Source organism: Trifolium pratense, linkage group LG4 (assembly GCF_020283565.1).
Source record: "Trifolium pratense cultivar HEN17-A07 linkage group LG4, ARS_RC_1.1, whole genome shotgun sequence".
Lineage (NCBI taxonomy): Eukaryota > Viridiplantae > Streptophyta > Magnoliopsida > Fabales > Fabaceae > Trifolium > Trifolium pratense.
The window spans coordinates 52,993,686-53,017,319 of NC_060062.1; the positions used below are offsets into that span (position 1 = coordinate 52,993,686).

At 33.8% G+C, this 23,634-nt stretch overlaps 2 protein-coding genes across 2 annotated transcripts; both read left to right on the forward strand.

The window, feature by feature from the left end:
* The first annotated feature begins 883 nt into the window (after positions 1 to 883).
* Positions 884 to 23,607, forward strand: LOC123924435 (GDSL esterase/lipase At5g45910-like). The gene is made up of 5 exons (XM_045977325.1): positions 884 to 1,124; positions 1,290 to 1,508; positions 1,614 to 1,766; positions 22,997 to 23,269; positions 23,366 to 23,607. Exons 1-5 carry the CDS (start codon positions 884 to 886, stop codon positions 23,605 to 23,607), a joined length of 1,128 nt encoding a protein of 375 aa, XP_045833281.1.
* On the forward strand, positions 2,683 to 5,747 carry LOC123924434 (protein FAR1-RELATED SEQUENCE 5-like). Its single transcript, XM_045977323.1, has 3 exons — positions 2,683 to 4,929; positions 5,020 to 5,109; positions 5,224 to 5,747. The coding sequence occupies exons 1-3, from the start codon at positions 2,686 to 2,688 to the stop codon at positions 5,542 to 5,544; spliced, it is 2,655 nt and encodes an 884-aa protein (XP_045833279.1). The 5' UTR covers positions 2,683 to 2,685; the 3' UTR covers positions 5,545 to 5,747.
* Positions 23,608 to 23,634: the final 27 nt, after the last annotated feature.

Sequence of the window (23,634 nt, forward strand, 5' to 3'; positions counted from 1 at the left end):
TATTTGTAGAGAAAAAAAATCACGAATTTTGGTAAAAAAATAAAAAATTAAAAAATTAATTTGCAATGAGATAATTGAGTTTAAAGGATAAAAATCATAAAAATCCACTGGACCAATCAGCAGCTGCCACATCGCTGCCTTTTATCTTTAGGACAGTTTCTCTCTCCGCGTAACCACTCCACACGCGTGCTGTCGGCGCGTGTGCCACATGCGCCTGTCTGGATCAATTAAAACGCGCTAGCTGTCCCGGTTTGCAGAGTTCAACACAGTTTAAACTCTTCATCACCTCTTTCTTCCACATCAGATTCAACATGTCAAATGCAATGGTTTCAACTGTTGAAAGAGAGATTCAACACTCCATTGTAACTAGTCTAAGAGAAAGTGTAGTCAACAAAAGTTGGATGTGATTGATTTAAAATTTGATCATATACATAAATAAATATTAGCATAAGTAGTATAATACTAAATAATTTTCTTATGTAAGATACATAACGTTAGAGGGAGGAAATCACATTTTAGTTGACTATACAATGAATTTGTTATCGTCTCTATGCATAAATTAATTTTAGTCGTCTATACAATGAATTTTAGTGCATAAATTAGTATAGGTGTAAGTAGCTACCATAAAATGAACCAATACAAAAAAAAAATGCTGATCACACATTATGAGAATAAAAGTAGTTAAATCACGAATAAGAACCAAATATAGAAAGAATCAAAATCTCCATGGAAATAATGTTCTGCACAAACAAACTTGTGTTTGTGAATTCATTGAAAAACATCATTTAAATATCAAATAGTACAATATATAAAACTTAGCAATCCCATTTATCGAACATTCATCACCACATACATCAAAATATTAATCATTTCCAATATCTATATGAAGATCATTATTCTCTTTTGCATCATCACCTTGACATGTGTTTTTTTTGGAAATGTTGTTTCAAATGATAATCATCTCCCATACAAAGCTATCTTCAACTTTGGTGACTCTATAAGTGACACTGGAAATGCTATGAAGAGTTTTGGTCCCATGCCTAGCAATAGTCCTTATGGCTCAACATACTTCAAACATCCAGCTGGGCGTTTGTCGAATGGACGACTGATCATCGATTTTATTGGTAATTTCACTCATGTTTTATAATTTTAAGTAATTTCAATAAAATATTCTAGTGTGAAAGGAACAAAAAATAAAACAGTACTTAGCATTTTTTTACAAAAAATAACATCAGTACGTACATTTTGGATATGCAATTATCTTTAAATTGTGACCATTTTAATTGTAGCTGGGGCATATGGATTGCCATTTTTGCCTGCCTTACATAATCTCACCAAAGATCAAGACATTATGAAAGGAGTGAATTTTGCATTTGCTGGTTCTAGTGCACTTGAATATAAGTTTTTCGCGCAACATGCAGTCACGCCACCAGGGACAAATAACTCGTTAAGTGTTCAACTTGGTTGGTTTAAGGAGCTAAAACCATCCCTCTGTAAAAGCAAAAAAGGTTATACCATATATAACTCTTTGATTAATTAATGTACATGTGTCAAATAATATTTATTTTCTCAACATGTTTAATTAACACAACTATTGTTCTACTATGAAACAGCGTGTGATCGCTACTTCAAAAAATCATTGTTTTTTGTTGGAGAGATCGGTGGAAATGATATTTTGTCTTATGTTCTCACAAATAAACCCGTTACAGAAATTCGAGAAATCGTGCCCTTAATGGTTGAAGCAATTGCAAATACTACCTCAGTATGTTATGTCAATATTAAGTATTTGAATGTTTGATCCAATCATAAGAACTAACAATTTATTTATTATATATTATCAAATTAATTAATCTCATTAATTAACATGAATAAATGTAACGATATTTTTGCTTTATATATTTTCTTTCTATTTGGTAGGCATTAATTAAAGAAGGAAAATTCTAGGAAGAAGTCAAAAAACTCACTTCTTGAAAGAAGTCGCCACCGTGTCCAATTAATGAAACAGTTGAATTAGTCAATTGCCACATAAGATTATATGGTGTAGAAGGCTTACCATACATCTTCATGTTGCAAACAAGTCCCTAACAAATTAAAACTTACAAAATTACCCCAAACTTAATATTGTTTTATTAATCATAATTCCCAAATAATCAAATCAAATAATCAAATCAAATAAGCAAATAATCAAATAATCAAATCACAATATCTGTTGTTTCATTGTTCGTATTTCCCCATTCACCAGCCAACCTGTTTGTTCTTCGTCCACCATTGTTGAACGAAGTGATTTCTTCAACTTCGTCGTTTCATCGTTCATCAACATCTTATTTTCTCACCACCCAACCTCATTTATCTTAGACTCTATCGTTCTCCTCCACCATTGTTGAACGAAGTTCGAGTTCGACATTCAAAAATCAGATGCTCGTCTCGTATTGAGTCGTATTAAGGTAAACGATTTACAACTTTATTTGTAATTAGGTATTAAGATATAATGATATCAAATATTAATTTGGGTTTGTTAAATTTGATTTCAATTTGTGAATTAGGGTTTTCTAGTGGAGGTCGTAAATTAATTTGGGAATTAGGTTAGATACCTTTTGATTTTAGTGTTTAGGTAATATGGTGGTTTTGTAATTGATGCTGAGCTGAGTTTTGTTTGGTGACAACTTGTGTTAATTCAGGATAACAATGGAAAACTATGATGAGTCTGCTGATGTTGATGTTGATGTTGATTCCATTCATTCAAGTGAACGTGATTCATGGGACGAGGAGTTGGACGATGAAGAAAGTTATTCGATATCTAATATGAATCAAAAATCAGTGGATGGCGATCATTCAGCTGATAATGGCAATGATGATGGAGATGCAGTTGGATGCAATAGCCAGATAAGGTTTGATACCATAACTGCTGAAGAAATTCGTTCTATGGAATTTGCCACTCTTAATGAAGCTTATGACTTTTATTACCGTTATGGTAAGTATAATGGTTTTGCTGTTAGGAAAGGTGATAGTAGGGTAAGAGGTAGTGAAGGTAATAAAGTAATAAAAATGAAGCAGTTTGTATGCAACAAACACGGTGTAAGAGAGAAGAGACACTTAGTTAGGGTAGATAGGAAATTAGAACATAGACGGTTGACCCGCACTAAATGTGGAGCCAGGCTTCGTGTGAAATACAAAGCTGAAAAAGATAGATATGTAGTTTCAGCTTTTGAAGAGACTCATAACCATGAATTAACCCCAGCTAGGTTTGTGCACTTACACCCCGTATATCGTAAAATTTCTGAAGTAGATAAGGCTCAGGTGGATAGTCTTCAGAAACGTGGCATTAGAACATGTCATATAATGGGGTACATGGTTGCACAGAAGGGTGGATATGCTGATGTTGGTTTTACAAAGAAAGATTTGTACAACTATTTTGATAAAAAAATGCGTGCTGTTATTAAAGATGGTGATGTTGCCGCAGCTTTAAACTACCTGAATATGAAGTCGTCTAGTGATCCCATGCTTTATGCTGAGTATGCTGTAGACAACGTTAATGGAAGAATGAAGACTCTTTTTTGGGCTGATGGGATTAGTAGGACCGACTATTTTTGTTTTGGTGATGTGCTTGCATTTGACACGACTTACAGGAAGAACAAGTACAACTATCCGTTGGTTGTATTTTCAGGGTGTAACCACCACTCTCAAACAGTAATTTTTGGTGCTGCATTGGTGTCAGATGAAACGACGGAGACGTATAAGTGGGTGTTGAGGTGTTTCCTAGAATGCATGGAAGGTAAACAACCAAAAGCGGTGGTAACAGATGGGGATGGGGCAATGAGAGAGGCCATAAAACAGATATTTCCCGATGCTAACCATAGGTTATGTGCTTGGCATTTGAATAAGAATGCAAGTGAGAATGTGAAGAACGGAAATAATTTTTTGGACGGTTTTTCAAAGGCCATGTACTCAAATTTTACAATAGATGAATTTGAAGAGTATTGGTCACAAATGATTAAAGAAAATGGAGTGCAAGGACATCCTTGGGTAGTCAAAACGTACGAGAATAGGTCACTGTGGGCTACTGCATATCTACGAGATAATTTTTTTGGACGTATAAGAACTACGTCGCAGTGCGAAGCTGTTAATGCAATAATTAAGAGTTATGTCAGGAAGCAAGGATGCATTTTTGAATTTATGAACAACTTTGATCAGGCTTTGAGAGATTATAGAAATAATGAGTTGGTTGCTGATTTTAAATCATCGTCTACAGATCCTGTGTTGTCGACGCAACTGCCTGTGATTGAGAGTCATGCTGGTAAAATATATACGGCGGAGCTTTTCAAAGAAGTTAGACATGAAATATTGAAAGCCGGTGAATTGATAGTTAGGGAGAAAAGCGAAGTCGGGGGTAGGAAGGCTTATAGATTGACAAAATATTGTAAGGATGGTTATGAAAGAAGTGTTGTTTATGATGGTTCGACATTTGAGTGTTCATGTAAGAGGTTTGAGTCCCGTGGCATTCCGTGTTCTCATATTTTTTACGTAATGAAGGAAGAACACGTTGATCGTATCCCAAGCAATTTGGTTTTGACGCGATGGACCAAGGATGCAAAAATTCAGTTTTTGAACACCAGCAATTTTAATGATAATGTTGATTTGAATACGATTGCCGAAGCTCGTTTTGGTTCATATTGTACTGTTTTAACAGAGTTCTGCAAAGAAGCTTCAAAAAAAGATGGTGTTTATGCACAAATAATGGAAGACCTGATGCAGCTGAAAAAAAAGTATTGCAGTAAAGATGATGATGCAATCGGTACACAAAAGTCAGCAGTAGGCGATCCAGTTATGGTTAAGTGTAAAGGTGCTCCAAAGAAAAAGAATAATGTCGCAAAATCTGGCAGGCGCCGTTCAAATGGCAAAAATACAACTCCTAATTCGAAGAGATGTTCGGTAATTGTAATAAATCATTATTTGTTTGTCAGTTTTATATAATGTTTTACTGGTTATCGAGCATTGTAATTGATATTGTTAAATTTGCAGGGTAAACAACAAACGACAGAACAAGTGGCAGAACCGAATGTCGATTTGTACTCGGTGTCGATTTCTGATTCTGTAAGCCAAATTGCTGAGGTATTATATTTGTATTTTTTGTTATTTGGTTATTATATTCTGAAAGCCAAATTGCTGATTTGGTTTTGGTTTAAATATTGCGTAATTATATAAGCAATTATGTTGATTTTTCAGAAAAGGAAAAGAAAAGAAGCTTGCAATGTTCAAAGAAGTGTGCAAAACAAAACTTTGTATCCGCCGAGATACCGCGCTGCTACCGTTACGACACCTGAACATATGGAATTACAGAGCACAAGCAGAATTATGAATCAACAACTGTATCCTATGATGCCTATCGTACATCCGATGATTCAACCGATGCCCCTACAACCCATATACCCAATGTATGGACTGCAACCTGGAATGCAACAAGGAATGCAACATGGAACGAATGTTGGTCAAAGTTCATGCTATGGTCTGCTACAACATGTTATGAAATCTGCTAAGAATGATTGACTATTTTGAGTAGATTTGAATGTATTTTGGTAATAGTTAGGTAATGTTTATGGATGATTTTGGGTGTAATGTTTGTGAAATTGATGCAAGTTCATATTGTTTGCTGAATATGAACACTGATTCAGGCTTATATTGATGGTTGGAAGGTTTTCTTGATGCAAATTTTATAAAACTGAAGGTTGAATGTGATATTATTTTAAGATTCATAATGCATAATAATGCAAATGGTTTACAAGTGTGTCAGTGGTTTAAGGTGTTTCATATTGCAAGCAGGATGTGGGTTCGAATCTTGTTTGCTACATTTTTAAATTTGTTTTTAACTGTTAACTGCAGTGGAAATAAATTAAAAAAAAAAGTGGAACAGAGGAGGTTCGAACCAGGGACCTGAACATGATGGACAAATAACATATCCGCTAGACTGTGACAATTTCATTTGTAAATGTTTCATTCCGTAATTATATATTTATACACTTAGATCATGTTTCAAAAAAAATTAGATCTATATTTAGTTTCTATAACACATTTAAATTACATTAAATTAAATAAAAAGGACCAAACATAAAGTCATTTTAAAATAAGTGGATTACAAAAAATAAATAATAATAAATATCCCAACTTACTCAAATTAAACGAGGCATTATTAACGATAGGTTTTTGCCAAGGGTTAAAGACCTATTATCTCGTCAATACGACATATACTCAATCAAATGAGATGATTTGCACATTAAAATGAAATAAACTAAATATTCCACCTCGCTCGAATTTGACTCGTGCGTTATTGTCGGAATACTTTTTCTAAATGTGGTTATGATCCGATTCACCCGAGCTACTCTACGACCGATTATCTCGTCAATACGACATATACTCAATCAAATGAGATGATTTGCACATTAAAATGAAATAAACTAAATATTCCACCTCGCTCGAATTTGACTCGTGCGTTATTGTCGGAATACTTTTTCTAAATGTGGTTATGATCCGATTCACCCGAGCTACTCTACGACCGATTATCTCGTCAATACGACATATACTCAATCAAATGAGATGATTTGCACATTAAAATGAAATAAACTAAATATTCCACCTCGCTCGAATTTGACTCGTGCGTTATTGTCGGAATACTTTTTCTAAATGTGGTTATGATCCGATTCACCCGAGCTACTCTACGACCGATTATCTCGTCAATACGACATATACTCAATCAAATGAGATGATTTGCACATTAAAATGAAATAAACTAAATATTCCACCTCACTCGAATTTGACTCGTGCGTTATTGTCGGAATACTTTTTCTAAATGTGGTTATGATCCGATTCACCCGAGCTACTCTACGACCGATTATCTCGTCAATACGACATATACTCAATCAAATGAGATGATTTGCACATTAAAATGAAATAAACTAAATATTCCACCTCGCTCGAATTTGACTCGTGCGTTATTGTCGGAATACTTTTTCTAAATGTGGTTATGATCCGATTCACCCGAGCTACTCTACGACCTATTATCTCGTCAATACGACATATACTCAATCAAATGAGATGATTTGCACATTAAAATGAAATAAACTAAATATTCCACCTCGCTCGAATTTGACTCGTGCGTTATTGTCGGAATACTTTTTCTAAATGTGGTTATGATCCGATTCACCCGAGCTACTCTACGACCTATTATCTCGTCAATACGACATATACTCAATCAAATGAGATGATTTGCACATTAAAATGAAATAAACTAAATATTCCACCTCGCTCGAATTTGACTCGTGCGTTATTGTCGGAATACTTTTTCTAAATGTGGTTATGATCCGATTCACCCGAGCTACTCTACGACCTATTATCTCGTCAATACGACATATACTCAATCAAATGAGATGATTTGCACATTAAAATGAAATAAACTAAATATTCCACCTCGCTCGAATTTGACTCCTGCGTTATTGTCGGAATACTTTTTCTAAATGTGGTTATGATCCGATTCACCCGAGCTACTCTACGACCTATTATCTCGTCAATACGACATATACTCAATCAAATGAGATGATTTGCACATTAAAATGAAATAAACTAAATATTCCACCTCGCTCGAATTTGACTCCTGCGTTATTGTCGGAATACTTTTTCTAAATGTGGTTATGATCCGATTCACCCGAGCTACTCTACGACCTATTATCTCGTCAATACGACATATACTCAATCAAATGAGATGATTTGCACATTAAAATGAAATAAACTAAATATTCCACCTCGCTCGAATTTGACTCCTGCGTTATTGTCGGAATACTTTTCTAAATGTGGTTATAATAAAAAAAAAATTATAATAAAATTTTATAATTTTTTTTTTAGATCTGTGTTAAATTTTGTTATTAAAAATAAAATAAAAAGGGAGAAGTTAGGATACGCCAAACGTGCGTGGAACCCAAATGGTTTCATTGTGATATTGGAACGGATATATGCGTGTAACTGTAGGTATCGCGTTTTCCAATACAAACACATACTAAACCTCTTCACTTCCACTCCTTCTCCATACTTCTTCTCCTTCTCCATTAAGTCCACAAAAAAACAACAAACACTTCTATCCGTTCTGAAGTTGAAGAATGACAAGATCGACGAGAGCGACGGCATCATCGTCGAAGCAAAGGTTAGATTTGTCATTCGCCGTAGTAAAAAACTCGTCTTTCCTCTGATGTTGTTGTTTAAAAGGTTTCTGCTTTTGCATCATACCCATGTCTTCGAGCTGTTCGTGTAGTTAACGCCGTTTCTATTGTTGTTTTTTGTTATTTTGATTCAGATGCCATGCTCGTTTTTTTTATTGTTGTTTCTTTTTTTTTTTTTTTAAAAAAATACTTTTTTTTTAATATTGATCTATAAGAATCCTTTGTTAAAAAAGGAGAAAATAGTTGATTGATGTTGGATCTCTAATTAAAAAGAGGAAAAATTTAATTTTTTTAAAACTTTTGTCAGCAGTTCATGTAGTTGTTCATGTTTATTTGCCGAAAAAATTAAAAATAATGAAATGGTCACTGTAACTTGCTTATATGATGATTGCATGTAGATTTCGTTGCATTTGTAATTTTTTTTTATTTATTCCGAAATGGTGTATTTAAACTATAATCTGTGGCTTTGAAATAGGAACAAAAACAAAAATGTTGTCCACATTGAGGAAGAGATTGAAACAATCTACATCAGCTCGGATGATGAAGAGGTTGTTGAGGATCGTTTTGGTGAATGGGGCTGGTCAAAGGAGGTTACTGCGGCTCTTGGGAATTGGAGGAAGCCTCAAACATTGGTAAGTTTATGACTGAGTTAGTAATCTGTTTGGTATGACTGAGTTTTTTTAACATGTTTATGAGTTTAGTTTATGGTTTTATGTATTACTAATTATAGTTTAATCTCTCATTGTTATTACTAATGTTTGCAAACTGTGCAGCATGTCCCATCTTGGATCGTTCAATCAGTGTTGTTTCATAAGAAAGGTATTATTTTGGATTCAGTGGACAACGGCCGTACTTATCCGTGCAGTATTTTGGCTCCGCCCGACAGAGGGATGTTTGTGAGATATCTTGGAGATGGTTGGTATGACTATTTGGAAGACCTAAAGCCAAGGATTGGTGACAAGTTGAACTTCATTGTGCCGAGCTCTAAGACCCGCTTGATAGTGAAGTTGATCCGCCGCGAAGATCGTCGTTGATTGGACCGCGTCCTCTTTCTATGTCCTACTGCTTTGATATCTATAGTGTTGTAATCAATGGTGTTTTAATTATGTATGAACTATGTTTAATGACTCGGTGATTTGTATGTCTTTTTTTTAAGCTTGAACAATTATGAATATATTATGGTATTTCTATTTGTGGTATGAACATATATTTTGCTATCATAAAAAGTGTGAAAATGAGATGAGTTGCAAAACCAACAAAACATAAAGGCATAAAGGAAACAAAATCACCCCATACTCAAAAAAATATATGTTCGACGTAAAAAAGAAAAAAAAAATGGTTTCTTTGTAAACTAATAAGTACCATTGGTAATTGTTGCTACAAATTGTGGCTGTTCGGACTAGGAAGCACCGATGCTCCTTAGGTTAGGTGTGTCTGTGTCGGTGTCCGGCACCGATACTAACAATTATACTAAATTATGTCCGACACCGATAATCCTTAGATTAGGCGTGTCTGTGTCGGTGTCCGACAACGACACTAATAATTATACTAAATTATGTCCGACACCGATAAACTAAATAAACTAAATGTTCCACCTCGCTCGAATTTACCTGCTCGCGGTTCGGTTTGGATCGGTTTTGAGACAAAAACTCATCCGATCCGAAAAATAAATTCATTTGCGGTTTGCTTCTGTTTTGGATTACAAATAAAAAAAATCCGATCCAATATTATGCGGTTTAATTTGGATCGATTTTTGCATATCCAAATTATATATTGTAATTTTTCTTAATAAATATAAATATTAAAAAAAATTGTAAAGTAAATTAAATAAATTTTAATTTTTAAAATTATAAATTGTAATTTTTTTCCCAATAAGGAGTAAAATTTTAAAAATTGAATAAATGCAAACACACACGTGCGTGGAAACCAAAAGTTTTCTTTTGAACGGATACCATAACCACACCACATATGGGTGGAAACCAAAAGATTTTCCCTTTTGTGTCTTGGTACTCGGTACTTAATATTTTCCTAGGGAAACGAAAGATTTTCACTTTTCCCTTCTCCAACATCACGAACGAATACGAAACCCTTACCCTTCTCTTCTAGTGTCCAAAACTGAAGATCGGAGCAACCAGAATGGCGTCCTCATCGAAGCAAAGGTTGGTCTTTCCACTGTTTTTCGCTTTCGCTTTTGATCGACAACATGGGTTTGTATTATTCGTTGTCGTTTGCTTCCTTTCGTTGTGTTTTTAATTTCTTTTCATCGCATGTTTTTAGGATTTAAGTGTTATTGTGCTTTGTAATCGTTTTATAGGAGTTAGTTTTGAAAAAGTTACCCTGTAAATGTCTTCAATAAGATATGCATGTGATTTTTTTGATAAAAAGAGTAAAAAAGAAGTTTTGTTAAATCACAAATTTTATATTTTTTCATACATCAAGATCTGAAACGTTGATGGTTCGTTGATTTACCAAATTTTGTCTTTGTTGTAGAGGTTGTTATTTGAGTTGTTGATGCTTATCGCTTCCTTATTAGGTATGTTTTGTGTTCGTTTATTGATGTATGAACTTTTACAATCGTTTGTTGTTTCCCTTTGTTTATTTAGGACAATAGGCGTGGTACCAGTTAAGACAGAACCTTTTGACGCAATATGGATAAGTTCAGACGATGAAGGTGATAATGTTGCTAAGGGGTTTGCTAGGAGGGTTTCTAGGAGGGTTGATAGGAATGCTGATAACAACGGTGCTAATAGGGTTGATAAGACGGCTGATAACAACGGTGCTAGGAGGGTTGGTAAGACGGCTGTTCAGAATGTTGCTCCTAAGGTGGTCAGAAAAGAAAAGGTGATATGGATAACACCAGTAACTAAAGCTATGCAGAGATTGAAAAAAAAACAAACACTGGTATTAGTTTAACTGTTTTTGAATTTGTTTTAGTTTAACACCAATAACTAACCAAATGTATTAACTGTTATTGACTTTGTTTTAGTGATTAAATTTATCATCTCACGGCGTATTTATCCTATTTTTACAGCATATTCCTAGCTGGGTTGTGAAGCAAGCTCTATTAGGGAAGACCGAGATTAACCTACGATCTGCGCAGACGAAGCGTACTTATGAATGTGCTATTTTAAATTCCGGACGCTCGTTGCAGAGATACATTGGTGATGGTTGGTATGACTATGTTGATTTGCACAAGCCAAAAGTTGGTGACATCCTCCAGTTTTCTATGAATCCGCCTTACGACCTAATTGTTGTTTCATTGATACGTTAGTAGACTTGTAACTGACTTCACTTGATGTTCGGCTGAATCGAAGTTTGGTTGATGTGTTTATTTCTGTTTTATGTTTAATTATGTAGTTGTTGAATATTAAGTGTAAAAATGCTACTTTTATATGTAGCCAGACATCAGTTGACAAACACATGTGTTTGTCAACATATTTTGAATGCAATGTGGTATTTTGAATGCAATCAGTTAAACTCTACCTTATTTGGCCTGATATATCTATGTTGTTAAATTGCTTCGTCGATTATTCATGGTTATGTCAAACAAAAAAAAAACAAGACCATGTTATGGAAAAAAGACATTGTTTTGGTGAAAATCGAAACAACTCCATTAAGAGTCAGGATAGTCGTAGTTCACTTAGTTTTCAAATAACTATAAGATTTTATTTTGAGTAAACTCCAATTTCACTACTATGAAGGAAGTTGATAAGCTCAATAAACATCTGATTTTGGGTATACTTTTCGAGTAAACTCCAATTTCACTACTATTTAAGAGTAAACTCCAATTCCATGCCCCTATGTCTAAATTAATTGGTTAGCAGTTAATGATGGTATTGTATTGATAAGCTCAAATAAGAGGTATACTTTTTCAGATTTATTAACTTTGGGAAGTTGAAAAACGCTATAATGACTCCACAACCCTATAATCACTCTAACCAATCTTTTGCATATCCCTAATGTCCACTTCTTTAGTCCACATTCATTGAATTTTAAACTTCGATTTTACAAACCAAAACTTGTAAAAATTAAGATTAAAAAAAAAAAAAACGATTATCACAATCCAACAATATTTGGGAAATTAAAAATTTCGAACAAAATTACTTAAATTAATTAAGTAAACATTATAACATAAACAAAGAAAATAATCCAAGAACAAAACAACAAATTCTTAAACATTTTTGATGTCTTCCTTTCGTTGTGCAGTTTCATCTTCATCTTCTCCCCCTTATTAAATTGATTTTCTTTAAGAATTGAAGCCACATCTTGGAACAATTCTGAGCAGCTGCAACCACAACTGTTTGTCCCACAGTTTCTCTCTGAGTCTTTGTAATCCAAATAATTCCTGGGTCCAGGTTCTGATTGACGAACATTTGATCGAACATTTGGACGAGCATTTGGACGAGCAGTTGGACGCACATAAGGAGGGTGGCCTTCAATTTCGTCATCCCAAACGAAAAGATTACAACTTTGAACTCCCTGCAAATGTAATTTCAAATGTAATTTTCAAATTAAATTTCAAATCAACAAAATCTTATTCAACCCTAAGTCCTAACAAAGTATGATCGAAACAGAATTACCAAGTATACAACGATATGTTAGCAAACCTACCCCATGAGTTGGACATTTCCAATATCGTCGTTTTGGATTTTCGCCTGAATTGGATATGTACATCCTCATTGGTTTATTGCAACCACAGTCTGGGATTTGGACTGCCATTGAGTTTGCAACAGATGAGGAAGACATTGTCTGAGAAAAATTGTGAATTTAGGGTTTTCGAATTAGATGGAGAGAAGAAATGAGTATTGAGAAATTAGGGTTTTCGAAACATGAATGAATGAGGTCTTAATATAGCATTATTTGAGACTATGATTGGGTACAGAGCATGCGTCAATCTACTAGGCGTGGCTACCGTCAGATAAACATTAATGCTTGTGATTAAAAGTTGATATGATAAATCTCAGCCATCCAACATCACACAGGGCTGTGATTATATATAATTTAATGCAGCACATATAGCTCTACTCTCAGAATTAATGTAGAAGATATAAACTCTCAAATATAGTTAAATTTATCCGAGAGAAATAAAATGAGAAGTTAAATTAAAATTTATCCGAGAGCATAGCTAATAAAATGAGAAGTTAATTTTTTTGAGAAAAATAAAAAATTGAAAGTTGAGTTTGTGGACGAATACGCCGTGAGATTTAGACCGTAACCCTAATAATACGACCGATACACTAAGTTCCTTCTCCGACAAACTTAAATTAAAATTTATCCGAGAGCATAGCTAATAAAATGAGAAGTTAATTTTTTTGAGAAAAATAAAAAATTGAAAGTTGAGTTTGTGGACGAATACGCCGTGAGATTTAGACCGTAACCCTAATAATACGACCGATACACTAAGTTACTTCTCCGACAAACTTAAATTAAAATTTATCCGAGAGCATAGCTAATAAAATGAGAAGTTAATTTTTTTGAGAAAAATAAAAAATTGAAAGTTGAGTTTGTGGACGAATACGCCATGAGATTTAGACCGTAACCCTAATAATACGACCGATACACTAAGTTCCTTCTCCGACAAACTTAAATTAAAATTTATCCGAGAGCATAGCTAATAAAATGAGAAGTTAAATTTTTTGAGAAAAATAAAAAAATGAAAGTTGAGTTTGTGGACGAATACGCCATGAGATTTAGACCGTAACCCTAATAATACGACCGATACACTAAGTTACTTCTCCGACAAACTTAAATTAAAATTTATCCGAGAGCATAGCTAATAAAATGAGAAGTTAAATTTTTTGAGAAAAATAAAAAAATGAAAGTTGAGTTTGTGGACGAATACGCCATGAGATTTAGACCGTAACCCTAATAATACGACCGATACACTAAGTTCCTTCTCCGACAAACTTAAATTAAAATTTATCCGAGAGCATAGCTAATAAAATGAGAAGTTAAATTTTTTGAGAAAAATAAAAAAATGAAAGTTGAGTTTGTGGACGAATACGCCATGAGATTCAGACCGTAACCCTAATAATACGACCGATACACTAAGTTACTTCTCCGACAAACTTAAATTAAAATTTATCCGAGAGCATAGCTAATAAAATGAGAAGTTAATTTTTTTGAGAAAAATAAAAAATTGAAAGTTGAGTTTGTGGACGAATACGCCATGAGATTTAGACCGTAACCCTAATAATACGACCGATACACTAAGTTCCTTCTCCGACAAACTTAAATTAAAATTTATCCGAGAGCATAGCTAATAAAATGACAAGTTAAATTTTTTGAGAAAAATAAAAAATTGAAAGTTGAGTTTGTGGACGAATACGCCGTGAGATTTAGACCGTAACCCTAACAATACGACCGAGACACTAAGTTCCTTCTCCGACAAACTTAAATTAAAATTTATCCGAGAGCATAGCTAATAAAATGAGAAGTTAATTTTTTTGATAAAAATAAAAAATTGAAAGTTGAGTTTGTGGACGAATACGCCGTGAGATTTAGACCGTAACCCTAATAATACGACCGAGACACTAAGTTCCTTCTACGACAAAAATAAACTGACTAACAAAAATAAATAAGTAAAATCGTCTCATTTATCCGGTGCAGCCTTCGCACACGCGTTTACATCAACCAACGTGCCATTTAAAACTCGTTTTAATCGGACGGTGGTTAGTATGTAAGTCAGAAAGTCATCCGTTTAACATCAACCATCGGATGACACACTCTGTAGATCCAACCATCCAAAACGTTTATCAAATCACGCGTGACTTTTGACAACTCAAAACCAAACTAAACGATTCATTCGTTAATCTCAACTAGACAGGTTTGTGTCTTTTCGATTCAATAACACCCAAATTAATTCCCCTCCCCATTATCATCATTGCAAACCTTGGTAAACGTTTTGTGTTTACCGAAATCTTTTCATTTCTTCTACCAAGACAGAAAATTAAAGTTCTCTCATCTACTCCCACACGCTATTTTTCCAAAACAAACTTCATCTCCCACACGCCATTGTTAAGTCTCACACTTCATCTCCCAGACGCCATTTTTATCCATCGCAAACTTCATCTCCTTCCATCTCAGATATCAAAAAATGGTGGAAACTGTTGGCGATATTCTTCAAAAACCAGCAAGGGGTTACTTTTTGACCGTTCATGTTAGAGGAGAGGTATGTTTGTTGGTTTGATTTCTTTAGTTTTTGTACAGTTTGAGTTTGAGTTTTTTTTTTGTTACAAAAGAGAAAGTTTGAGTTTGAGTTAAAAAAACAGAGCATCGTAGTTTTTTTTGCTATCTGAGTAAAAAATAAGAATCTAACTTTATTAGACCTGTCGATTATTTTAAGGAAAATTGTCAATTTGCTTAAGGAAAATTGTCAATTTGTTTAAGGAAACTTGTCAATTTGCTTAAAAACAGAGCATCGTAGTTTTTTTTCTATCTGAGTAAAAAATTTGAATCTAATTTTATTAGACATCACGATTATTTTAAGGAAAATTGTAAATTTGTTTAAGGAAAGTTGTCAATTTGCTTAAGCAAAATTGTCAATTTGCTTAAGGACAATTGTCAATTTGTTTATGAAAAATTGTCAATTTTTTTATAACTTTTTTATTTGTTTCCTTTTTAGGTCAAGGGAGAGGTTGAAAGAACTTTTTATGAAGATCACAAAGCTGAGTTGGGACAAGTTTGGCAGCTGTTTGATTCAAAAGGTCTTCGACTCCGAGTATTGTTCAACAACGATGGTGATGTCCCTAGAATTACAGCTGGTTGGACGACTTTAAGAACACACTATAAGTTTGAAGGTCATCATCCAATTTTCTTCAAATATTTTGGTAATGACCAGTTTCAGATCATTCCTAAAGATCACCCAATTACTCCCGACAAGTTTCCTACTTGGCATACAAAGTCGCGAGCTCTCCGAAAGGCGGTTACCTTCGAAATTACTATGACGGAGGATCCTGAAATTGTGGAATCTTTGGTTGGTATCTCGATCAAAATGTTATCGTTAATTTTTTTATTTAATTATATGAACATAAAATGAAAAAATTGATGGTTATTATGTTTATGTTCTTTGTTGCAGACATTGCCTGAAGAGATGGGGGAGTATTTGTGCGACACAATGCTGGATCAAATAATCATTATTGGAGACATTAGAGAAAAGCACAGGTGCGAGCTAGAGTATCAAAGGGATCCGTTTGCGGTAACGATCTCAAGCGGTTGGAGGGAAGTTGTTGGAATCAATGGATTTAAGGTTGGGGATCGGCTGCTCTTCAATACAAGCAACATCTATGATGACCACACCTTTTATGTTAGGAGTTTGAAATGATATTTGGTGTTGTTTTGAAACAGTTTAGTGTTTTTTATTTTGATAAGAATCTATGTGTAAATTGACAATGTATTTGAATGACAATTGATATTTCGAAGTACTTATTTTGTGAAAATCATGTTATAAACCAGTTTCGAAGTTTAGTATTCAATGCTACTTTTTTGAAAAAAAAAATTAAAAATTTAGATTACGGACGATCCGCCGTAAGTTATAGACCGTACCCGTAACAATACGACAGATACGCCGAAAGTCACTCTCCGATAATCTTTAAGAAATTTGAAATTCAAGTTTATTCGAGAGTAGAGCTAATCAATTTAAAATTGAATTTTTTGAAAAAAAAATTAAAAATTTAGATTACGGACGATCCGCCGTAAGTTATAGACCGTACCCGTAACAATACGACAGATACGCCGAAAGTCACTCTCCGATAATCTTTAAGAAATTTGAAATTCAAGTTTATTCGAGAGTAGAGCTAATCAATTTAAAATTGAATTTTTTGAAAAAAAAATTAAAAATTTAGATTACGGACGATCCGCCGTAAGTTATAGACCGTACCCGTAACAATACGACGGATACGCCGAAAGTCACTCTCCGATAATCTTTAAGAAATTTGAAATTCAAGTTTATTCGAGAGTAGAGCTAATCAATTTAAAATTGAATTTTTTGAAAAAAAAATTAAAAATTTAGATTACGGACGATCCGCCGTAAGTTATAGACCGTACCCGTAACAATACGACGGATACGCCGAAAGTCACTCTCCGATAATCTTTAAGAAATTTGAAATTCAAGTTTATTCGAGAGTAGAGCTAATCAATTTAAAATTGAATTTTTTGAAAAAAAAATTAAAAATTTAGATTACGGACGATCCGCCGTAAGTTATAGACCGTACCCGTAACAATACGACGGATACGCCGAAAGTCACTCTCCGATAATCTTTAAGAAATTTGAAATTCAAGTTTATTCGAGAGTAGAGCTAATCAATTTAAAATTGAATTTTTTGAAAAAAAAATTAAAAATTTAGATTACGGACGATCCGCCGTAAGTTATAGACCGTACCCGTAACAATACGACGGATACGCCGAAAGTCACTCTCCGATAATCTTTAAGAAATTTGAAATTCAAGTTTATTCGAGAGTAGAGCTAATCAATTTAAAATTGAATTTTTTGAAAAAAAAATTAAAAATTTAGATTACGGACGATCCGCCGTAAGTTATAGACCGTATAAATTTAGAATCGAAAGTAATATATATTTTTATATTAAATACGTAATTGAAAAAAAACTAATTGATTAGGAAAAAAAAACAACCAATTCACTAATAATACTCGAATTTAAACAGTATTAACACAGCCTACACCACATTAATGGATGTTGGTTTAAACAAAAAAGTATCATTGAGCACACAAAAATTCTGACATGACTTTTCCACTTCTAATCCACTTCTAAGCCTCCTAAAACGTGTACATAGAGTCTTAATCATTATACATCCCATGTTACTTTTCATTTGCAAAACCTAGCATCTATTAAGTCTAAGCATACAACCTTTCAATTGCTGGTCTTTTGCAACAAAACCAACAAGCCATCCTTTTGCATTCCTAATCTGCATTCATCAACCACCAAAATGACAAGACCTTCTCCTCCCAGAACACGAAAACAGCTGAGAGAAATCACATCTGGAAAACATGCAACTACTAAGAAAGTTAAAATGACATCTAAAACTACCACTACCTCAGTACAAACAGGCAAGCATTACTCTGAGAAGCGAGAAGAGACGGTAAAAAAAAACTACATTGACTTGTCCTCCAGGTAACAAATCATACAAATCTGATTTATACCTTTTAAGTCATTTTTATTCAAGTTGTAGATCTGTTTAATACGTTTGTTGTCCTTTAATTGATAAGCAAGATTGATACTAATACTCAAAATGTTTTGTTGTCATCAAAATGAGTGTGTATTTTGCCAATCAAACTAATTTTTGTTAAGCACATACTATTGTAACCTTACAATGAAATTGTATAAAATATAGAACCCTACTTCTTCATATTTCTGCATATTTCTTCATATTGAAGCTTAGACCAAATATAGACCACACACTAAGAGGAACACATTGTAAAAACAGTTTTACTGACTTTTTAAAATTGGTAGGGTTTTTAATGGTTTTTTAAAGTGCTCTGTTTTTGGGGTTTAGAAGGGGTTCATGTGGTTAGTAGATTTAGTTCACAATAATTTGTTTTCTGTATGTAATACTAATAAATGGTAAATTAATATGTGTGTGCAGTAGATACAATTCTAGCCGAAAATTGGATGAAAGTGATGACGACAAAGATTACGAGTCCACTGCTTCAACCCCTAAGTTGGACCGTAAACGTGCGGCTAAAAAAAAGGCAGCAACCGCAACAAGGCCAACAAAGCCAGATATTGATTTGACCAAGGGCAACGCATCAGCCCCAGCCAAAATTAAGCTCAAATTTGATGGTCCTAGTACACTCGATGACTTTCAGTATGATAGGATAACCAGGAAACTATTCTGCCAGCCAGAACAAGATGATGACAATGATTTTTACTTAAACTATCATCCAATAAGTTCTTTTGGTTATGAGGGTGCTGACGTTCCTTTATATATTCCGGAAGTAAGCTTTAACTAGTTGGAACCCTAACTATATTTACCCTATTTTTAAATACAACCAATTATACCATCATGTGAATTTTTGTTACTTACATGAGTCTTTGTTTCACTCCTATTTAATAACAGTGGATGCCGATGACATTTCGACCTGCTCGAAAGATGTGCTTGAATGACATATGTACTTACACTGCTGCATACGTCTTTATGAGAGATGATGAGAAGCTGCTGGGGTGCGTATTTTAAACCTGCTGGTATTTAAATTGTTAATATTTTGTATGAAATTTCATATTTTATACTAACACTGCATACCATCTATTGTTTACAGTGATGAAGTTTTGGTTAGAACTGAATCGGGTTTATATGGAGATAGGAAGGCACTTAAGTCTCTCATGCCTAGATGCCCGGTGGACGAAGAGGTAAATTAAGTATTTTTTAATGTCATCTATTTTTAAATAAAATTTATAACATATTTCATTTACTTTTTTCCCTGCAGATTATTAATCTCATAGTTGACAGAACAAATTGGCTAAACACTACAGTAGGCAAAGTTAGGAAGGTTTGGTATTTGCCTACTCATTTTGCGGTGATTAACACTAACCCGTCTAATTATGTTACATCCATTAAGTATTAATTATTAATTGTTGACTTAAGCTGCATTTGTTTTTAAGCAATATGCTCTGAATACCAACTACACAGCTGATCGTATTAGGGAAATGTATAAGACTACCTTCCTGAAACCAACTAGTGGTGTTACCAAGGTTACAATGTTACTGCACTATATTTTAATTTGTTAATTGTGGTTTGATAATTCTTTTCATACCACTAAATGTTAGGTTTTTTTTGTATAGATTTTTATTCCTATGAACGACGGGGGAGCACACTGGTACCTACTGGTTGTTGATCTGCTGGATAGACAACTTGTTTGGTTGGACTCTCTGCCTGATGCTGATAGATTTCATGAGAGACGTCATGCCATAATGCAAGTGGTATGCATTCACTGTAGTGCTACCTACTTCGTTTTACTTTGAAATAAATTGTTTTTTTTTTTTAGTATTAACTTAATTTCAATATTTGGATTTCACTCTAGACCATATTTGTCGAGAAAATTCTGCTACATCCTACTGTTGGCCTGGTCAATCCTACTTACCATGACAGTTTAATCACAAACTACCCCCTTGTTAACACTAAGGGACTCCCATTCCAGCGACAAGGATCGTACGTCTCAACAACCCTTACTATAATTTAAATTTATTCAACTTTACCAATGACTCTCACACTAATGTAATGCTTTTAAATGACTGACTGTAGCAACGACTGCGGAGTGTGGGTTGCAAAATGGATGATTGAGTGTGGGTACATGAATGATTATGAAAACGTAGCTGTAAGTCTAGCAAACACACTTTGGTTTTTTCTTATACCTGTCCCCTCTACTTATATTTGTGTTTTTATTTAACTGTTTAATAATTGTATTCAGGTTGTTACGGCCACAAGGATGAAGCTAGCTCTTTTTATTTGTCTCTCATCTAATAATGTGTTGAAGAATGAACTCGTGTCAAATGCTACCAAGTATTGGGAAGATCAGCACAAGAAAAGAAGGGCGTTGGTTAAAGTTTGAATTTGTGTTCTATGTTGGGTAACGCGTGAGACTTTGGGGCATTATGCTTGTTTTGATTGATAATTTAATTTTGGGTTGTAACGTGAAGCTTTTACAAACTTCATTCAGTTGCTTTAATTTTGGATTGTAATGTGTTTTGGCACTTGGATGTTTCAGTTTCTTTAAGTCTTTTGGATATTATTTTGGTTGTTTTATATGTTTGAGTTACTTTGGTAGTGCTTTATATGTTTGACTTACTTTGGTTGTGCTTTACTTGTACATTACTAGTTTCCAACATATTTAATACAAAATTATATGGAAACATAATGTACTTGTTTCCAACGTAATTTAAAAACAAAAAATTTGTGTTACACACGTACACATGCGTTATTTAACTTTTATTATTACATACCTCTTTTGCTACTATTTTGAAAACGAACTTTAGCATTCACATGCTCTCCTTCACATTTTGAATTCAAATCAACATGCTACGAATCCCTCTAAACTGCTTCAAAAAAAAAAAAAAAAACTTTGGTTAATATAAGCAAGTTTAACTCAACGTCAAACAACACAATTAAACATTAAGCAATTCATTACAAATTTACCATTGTGAGCAAATTAGGTATTTCCAGATAACAAAACTTTGTATGTATTCATTTATTAACATAATCGATGTCAAATTCAACTTAAGTACAAAGCATTATATACGAAATCGTTGTATAACTCAGATTATAATAATTTTTGACTTGTTTGTGTAATCACTTAAGGTACATTGAACAACCAAGAATTGTAAAAACTACTTTACATTGTTCAACTCAAATGTGGAGCATAACATAATATATCATGCAATGTAAGTTTAATTAGATGAACTTATCTTAGAATTTACAACCAAGAATTTACAGTCAACAATTTCCTATGCTAAGTCACGTCATTCATGTACTTCAAATTGTCAATTGTTAGCTCCTCTGTTTCCTTTCTCTATTGAGAATCTCACAGTTGACTCATTGCTATCCTTGCTATCCATAACTTAACTGCAGCAAATTTAACAATGCCACACAAATTAAACTTGAATAATATCACACTATAACTTAAGTTTTAAATTGATAGGCATATTAACAGAGTGTCAAACAGTGAAATTCCCAATTCAAATCAGACACTACAATCATTGATCTTTGTGGCTGACAATTAAAATCAGCCACAATTTCCATATTTTATTGGGTAAGAACTCCAATCATATTCAATTTAACAGCAAAACCCTTAACCCAAAATTGATATTCCTGAGTAACAATTGAAATCAGCTTCAGTGATGATAATTTGAACATACAATCCCTAATCCCCAATTTCATAAGTTACTGGGTAAGAACTACAATCATATTTAAATAAAAATACAACCCTAATACCAAATCATCTTTGTGGCAAAGAATTCAAATCAACTTCAATTTTAAAACCAAAACCTATTTCCAAATCTATCGTTTTTTGGCTAAGTATAAATACCTCAATTCTGTAATTATTGTCGAACTAAAATTAAAATCAATTTCATTTACCTGTGATAGAAAACGACGATGTTGAACTCTTGTGAAGTTGAGAGAAACACGAACAACCTATAATTTGCTACAAATCGAGGGGAAGAGGAACAATAAGGTAGAAGATAAGCGATTCATAACAAAGAAGAACACGAAGGATGAGATGGACGACAAAGATTAATACGACAGAGGAGATGAGGGATAAAGAACAGTACGATGGAGGAGATGAATACGATGGGGTATATGGAGGAGATGAATACGATGGGGTAGATGGAGGAGATGAATACGATGGGGTAGATGGAGGAGATGAATACGATGGGGTAGATGGAGGAGATGAATACGATGGGGTAGATGGAGGACAACGAAGAGTTCGATTGAGGAGAAGGAGGAGCAGGGAGAATACGGTTCAGAATGAAGAACACGATGAATTTGGGAATTTGGGAATTTAGGGTTTTCAATTGGAGAAATAAATTTGTCAAATATTCAAACTTTGTTATTTTTGTAAATTATTATTCAATTTAATTCATAAATAAAACTTGTTTTTAGTTGTAAACTAGAAAATTATTATTAACTTTAATGGGGACTGATTTGCAATAACCAAAACTTTTAATAAAAAGACTCACCATGAACCTTCATAACACACTAAAGCTGATGTGGAATCAGCTATCTTCCTATTGGACAGTTGACCTGACTTCTTTTAAGAAGTCATTTTTTTGACTTCACCCTAGAAGCTCCCATTAAAGAAGGAGTGACAGAGCTAGTGATTCCTGGTAACTTTCCAATAGGGTGTAATGCTGCTTTTTTATCAATTGTGGATAGTAAGAAAAAAGAAGACTATGATGAACTTGGGTGCTTGATACCCTACAATACTTTAGTGGAATACTTTAATGAACAACTCAAATGTGCTATAGACACATTACGACAAAATAATCCTCAAGCTCAGATAATATATTTTGACTACTACAATGATGCTAAACGTTTATATCAAGCACCGCAAAAATATGGTGTGTGGTGAACTCATTTTCTTTTAAATCGATGTATATATTCTTGCTAAATTGATTGATTATACATGATCCCCATTTTAATTATGTGCGTCGTAGGGTTTACTTCTGACAAGAACGAGATTTTGAAAGCATGTTGTGGATCAAATGCACCATACAATGTCGATGTAAAGAAACCATGTGGAACTACTGGTACGACGGTTTGTTCAGACCCTTCAAAACAAATAAATTGGGATGGAGCACACTTAACAGAAGCAGCTTATAGAATGATTGCAAAGGGATTAGTTGAAGGCCCTTTTGCAAACCCTTCTCTTAAAACTCCTCCTTTCAAGATAGCTTAATTAGAAATTAAAATATGTTTAGACTTC

Excerpts from the sequence above, each read along its gene's own strand:
- LOC123924435 (XM_045977325.1), top strand. The coding sequence starts at position 884 with ATGAAGATCATTATTCTCTTTTGCATCATCACCTTGACATGTGTTTTT. Across the intron at positions 1,125-1,289 it reads ACTGATCATCGATTTTATTG|CTGGGGCATATGGATTGCCA; the intron begins GTAATTTCACTC and ends TTTTAATTGTAG. Across the intron at positions 1,767-22,996 it reads TGCAAATACTACCTCAGTAT|CTCCCATTAAAGAAGGAGTG; the intron begins GTTATGTCAATA and ends TCACCCTAGAAG.
- LOC123924434 (XM_045977323.1), top strand. The coding sequence starts at position 2,686 with ATGGAAAACTATGATGAGTCTGCTGATGTTGATGTTGATGTTGATTCC. Across the intron at positions 4,930-5,019 it reads CTAATTCGAAGAGATGTTCG|GGTAAACAACAAACGACAGA; the intron begins GTAATTGTAATA and ends TTAAATTTGCAG. Across the intron at positions 5,110-5,223 it reads CTGTAAGCCAAATTGCTGAG|AAAAGGAAAAGAAAAGAAGC; the intron begins GTATTATATTTG and ends TTGATTTTTCAG.